Source organism: Octopus bimaculoides, chromosome 14, assembly GCF_001194135.2.
Source record: "Octopus bimaculoides isolate UCB-OBI-ISO-001 chromosome 14, ASM119413v2, whole genome shotgun sequence".
Classification (NCBI taxonomy): Eukaryota; Metazoa; Mollusca; class Cephalopoda; order Octopoda; family Octopodidae; genus Octopus; species Octopus bimaculoides.
The window spans coordinates 7,084,187-7,089,699 of NC_068994.1; the positions used below are offsets into that span (position 1 = coordinate 7,084,187).

Here is a 5,513-nt window from a genome sequence, read left to right on the forward strand (position 1 = left end):
AAATATCGGTAAATTTTCAGATTAACACCCGCACGATTTTCACTAGGGTGTTAGGGTGGGAATTCCGTCCCTAACCCTAACAGCCTAGTGAAAATCGTGCGGGTGTTAATCTGAAAATTTACCTAAATATCTGGGTCGATGTAATCGATTAGTCGTCTGCTCCCGCAAAATGGCTGCCCTTGTGGCAAAATTTGAAACCGTCGTCGTTGTTGTTAATAATAATAAAATGGCAGGCTGGCAGAATCGATCGTTCATTGGACTGAATGCTCTGCAGTATTTCTTCCAGCTGTTTATGTTCAGAGTTCAACCGGCGCCGGGGTCGACTCCGTTTCTTATTCCTTCGAGGTCAACGAAATAAAGTATCAGTCAAGTACTAGGGTCGATGAGATCGAATAACTTCTTCCCATTAAAATAGTTGACCTTGGGCCAAGATTTGAAGGAAAGGCGGCAAGATGGCAGAATCGTTAGTGCATCGTTCTGAGTTCAAATTCCGCCGAGGTCGACTTTGCCTTTCATCCTTTCGGGGTCGATAAATTAAGTACCAGTTACGCACTGGGGTCGATGTAATCAACTTAATCCCTTTGTCGGTCCTTGTTTGTCCCCTCTATGTTTAGCCCCTTGTGGGCAATACAAAAATAAGAGTCGTTAGTGCGTCGGATAAAATGTATATCGACATTTTTTTTTTCCAGCTCTGTACCTTCTGGTTTCAAAATCCGCCGAAATCGATTTTTGCCTTTCATCTTCTCACGGTTGTTGAAATAAGGGCCAATCGAGCACTGGGGTCAATGTAATCAACGAGACCCGTCCTCACAAATTTCAGGCCTTGTGCCTTTAGCAGAAAGAGGTATGGGAAAAACAGCGAGCTGGAGGAATAGGTAGCGTTTGCGCCAGCACTTTAATGTTCAGAGTTCGAATCTTACTGAGGTCATTTTTGCTTGTCACTCCTCTGGGGTTGATAAAATATAATGCTGGTTAAGTCTTGGTGTCACAAGTATCGACTAAACCACCCCATTTGTATCTAAATTAGAAACAATTTTTATTAATAATTTTATTTTAATGACGATTTCCATATTGTTGAACTTCACATTGCAAGGGAAGCAACTCTTCTTACTTTAAACTTCTGCTTCTCTCCGTTGAATGACTGTCTTTGGCACTACGAGATTTACAGATTGGTTTCCGATTTAGACACAAGGCCGGCATAAAGAGGAAAAGGTGCACAGGCATGTCAGAAATATCGGTGAATTTCAGGAGGCATGGGACTTTTGAAGGATGTAAGTGGCTTGGCAGTTAACAACTGATGCAACTAGTTTATTCCATGCTTCAACAAATCTGAGCTTGGAAAACTGCTGTGCTGTTTTTGTTATATGTGTGCGAGGCTTTTCTATAAACGTATCCATGGGTGGTGATGTTGAAATTCAAGAAGGCAGCTGTTGTGGGCATCTGTCAAATCAGCTGAAATTAGATGTTGAAATTATAGTTTGTCGATGTCCAGAGAAGCAAGAAGGTTCGAGATACCATGACTGACAGAGTATTCGTGTGATTCCATGTCCCTGGACAGTTTCCAGTAGATCGATTCTGAGGACACACACACAGTTCATTTATTTGTAGTTTGTGATGTTATCCCAATGCAAGCCCATTTTTATCTCTGGGAAGAGGCGGTCCATATTAGTATGACCTCCACCCTTTGACCAGTCCAGCTTAGGTGACCTCATAAGGATCTTGCTCACTGAAGACGCATGAGTCACCACCAGGGGCATATATTCCAGGTGTGCACTGCACACCTATTCATTATTTTCAAAATTAACTGAAACAAAGGTGGTATATGTCAATAGAAACGTCGTACTTAAAGGGCTGATGCTTTTCATGTCAGTCCAGTCCTTACTTTAATCCAGAGATGCAAATTGCCTGTTTTAAAGTTGATTTAGATCAGGGGTTCTCAACCATTTTTCATATATGTACCCCTTTGATTACTATTTTATTCTGGTGACCCACCCACCCACCATAACCATTCAATGTTTAAAAACTAATTTTAAAGAAACTTCTTTCAAAATTCTTATTTTGTTTTCCACAAAATGTGTAGGTTGAATTATGTATAATCCTTTCTACTCTAGGCACAAGGCCTGAAAGTTGGGGGAGGGGGAGGGGCAGTCGATTAGATCGACCTCCGTACACAACTGGTACTTAATTTATCAACCCCCGAAAGAAAGGCAAAGTTGACCTCAGCAGAATTTGAACTCAGAATGTAGCAACAAGCAAAGCATTTTACCCGATGTGCTAATGATTCTGCCAGCTCGCTGCCTTATGTTGAACTCTGTATAATGTTAGAGAAAGAACCCTAGATCTTGTACATACCAATATATATAAAGCAAAATTTTTTCAGGGGCCCTTAAAATACTACTGTGGATCCCCCTATTTACTATTTTATAGTGCAGAGCCCCCAAAAATCATATACAGATGCTCGGGGGCTATGTAGATCCCCAGTTGAGAACCAGTGATTTGGATTAGATTTTCTTGTTATTAGTTTATATTTCTAAACACTAGCATAATAATGACAATGTCATTTTAATGAATTTGTTATTTTCACAATTAATTGAAACAAAGGTGTGAATGTCCTTGTAAATCATCATCATCATTTAACGTTCGCTTTCCATGCTAGCATGGGTTGGACGATTTGACTGAGGACTGGTGAATCAGATGGCTACACCAGGCTCCAATCTGATTTGGCAGAGTTTCTACAGCTGGATGCCCTTCCTAACGCCAACCACTCCGAGAGTGTAGTGGGTGCTTTTACGTGCCACATGGTGAGAAAAGAGTTACAAAAACATCAATGTTAGTATGAATAAATTATGATGAAAGGAACAATTGAAATCTCAAAAATACAAAAAAATAAATATTAACAAAAAACATATCAAGCCAAGAATTGGGAAATAATTCTTCACATTTATGACAATAATTGTTCAACAAAAGAAAAAGTATTACAAAAATTTCTGGGTCTTTTAGAAAGGAACACGAAAAATGTTACACCTAAAAATGTATTCTGTACAATTATTCTAACTCAAGATCAAATGTAACTTCCAGTCCATTAAACTTTCGTTTTTCTACCTTCAAATAAGGCAGACGTTTATTTATATTCCAAAATAACTTTTTCTGTGGAGGAATATTGAAGATATGAATGGAAGTACACACACGTAGACAAGAGCAACCTTCCAACAAAACACTAATATAATTCAAGAACTGGCTTCGGAACTAGTTCCGTCCAAAGCTTTTCTTTTCCAAATACACTGACAATGATATGATGTTTGTTCCATGTACCCCAGCTGTTTTTCTGCATCTGGACACCTGAAATTACACAACAAACAAGCGAATATGCATTCTTATACGTTGCTATGTGCAAATGTTATACTCTTTACAAACTGAGTAAAGACACCACATTATGGTAAAGCATTGTTCTTGCTTGTTAAAGACACATGAATACAGTCTTAAAAGATATTTCCTTATGAACATGGTTCTTTCATCTTTGTGTAGTCCACTTTGCTTAGGGAACAGAACATCCATTTTACCAAGGTCAGTTACAGTAAGGTGTACCTTTAGTAATATCATAGGTAACAAGGGGCAAATCTCAAATGAGAAATACCAACATTTTCATTTGAAGCTTTCAAACTGCCACATCTAAAACGTACATTGTTGATATAAATAAAAAAACTGAGCAAAAAGGTCATTTTGTGAGCGTGAGTGAAGTGTTGAAAGTTAGAATAAAAAATTTGCAAGAAAAATCAATTTGAGATGATAATTCAACTTGGTATATATTTACATATGTAATATATAAATATATGTACATATATCAATACACATTCCTCAATATATTGTGTCTCTGTAAATGCATTCATATTTTCACGTTCATTTTCCTTGCCACCTTCAGCTGATAGAGAAAGGCCTGCTAATTCATAATTATATACACAATTCATACAAATTGTAGAATATCCACATATATTGTTTTTTATCCTTTCATTCAGACTGTATCAATACCATATTATCTTTCATATTTCTGAATGTATGTGAGTGTGAGCACATGTGAGTGTGAGCACATGTGAGTGTGAGCATATGTGAGTGTGAACATATGTGAGTGTAAGCATGTGTGTGTGTGTGTGTGTGTAAGTATAATTAATACTTCATTTGTGTGTAAGTCTAATTAATACTTCATCCGTTTGTACTCGTAGTTGTCATCAGTAGTTTTACGTTTCTCAATGATGCGCTGGATTTTCTGCCACTGCCGGTCAAGCTCAGCCTTCTCATCTTTGGGACCGGTACGACGGGTTTTCCTGCCGTCGGCCATCTTGACACCATATTGGAAAGCAGCTTTCGGCATGGCCTCCTTATTGGCCATATACTCGCTGTACTCTTCTTGCGAGTCGAAATCCCAACGCCCTATGGGACCCTTTTTGTTGCCGTGATCCATTTTCGTATAATCCACTTCGTCATCGGAATCATCGATGGCATCGGCAGATTCCATCATACCCGGGTAACACTCTGCATAGCTGTCGATTTCCATTTTGGCCTTTAACTTCCGCAGTCTTTCCTCTTCCTTCTTGGAAGCTGCTTTTTCCTTCTCTTCTTCTATTTCAGCAAATGACTTGAAACATTCGTTGATAGATTTTACCAAATCCTTTGTGGAGTTTGGCATCCTGTCTTTGTCTTCATCCTCGTCAGCAGGTTTCTCAAAGTAAGTCTTCTTCGAGCTCCTCTCGCGATCATAATCCCTGTCGCTTCGGTCTCTGTCCCTGCGGTCCATACCACCTGAACTACTTCGGTCTTTATCTCGGCTGTAGTAGCTTCCATCGTGATCCCGATGGTCTAAATCTCTGTCTCGATCACCACGATCTCGGTCACCTCTGTCCCTGTCTCCTCGGTCCCTGTCACTCCGATCCCTATCGCGATCACTTCGATCTCTGTCTTTACGATCGCGTTTGTCTTTGCTCTTGGAAAACTGTCCAGACATCACAGATGGATTGTACTCACCAAGATCACCATAAATACTTTCGTCGTGACCAGGTAACAGCATCTTATCCCCTGCACTTCCAGAGCCTCCATTTCCACCACCTACATTATTCCCTGGACGAGCATCGTCTTTCATCTTGTTTTTCTCTTTCTTCTTCAGCTTTTTGTTCTCACGGCGTCCCTGTCGCAAGTAGGACAGAATCTGTGTCAGCTTATTAATGACAATATCATTGGTGGTCAATGTCGTGTCAGATTCGGGCACTGGACAGTCAACCTTGCTGCGGATAAGTGTTGTTGGAACATCAGAGTCAGCAAATTCATCCTCTAAATCCACCACGTAGGCCATACGACTAGGCAGAAACAATTCGTTGCGCTCGGGGTACTTCGATTTGAAGATGATGCGGTAAATATTCCTCCCCATCTTGGTTTTGAATAGAATTTGATCCTCTGGGTCCTCTTCTTTCTCTTTCTTCTGCGTCAAGGCCTTCTCGAGCTCTTCTTCCTCCTCGCGTTCTTTG

At 40.0% G+C, this 5,513-nt stretch overlaps 1 protein-coding gene across 1 annotated transcript in view; it reads right to left on the minus strand.

Moving 5' to 3' along the window:
* Positions 1 to 2,906: 2,906 nt before the first annotated feature.
* Positions 2,907 to 5,513, minus strand: part of LOC106875032 (protein Red) — a 3,442-nt gene continuing 835 nt past the window's right edge. The window contains exon 2 of the mRNA XM_014922989.2: positions 2,907 to 5,508. Coding sequence (XP_014778475.1) covers positions 4,190 to 5,508 — 1,319 coding nt within the window. The 3' untranslated portion in view covers positions 2,907 to 4,189. The remainder of the gene's footprint in view (positions 5,509 to 5,513) is intronic.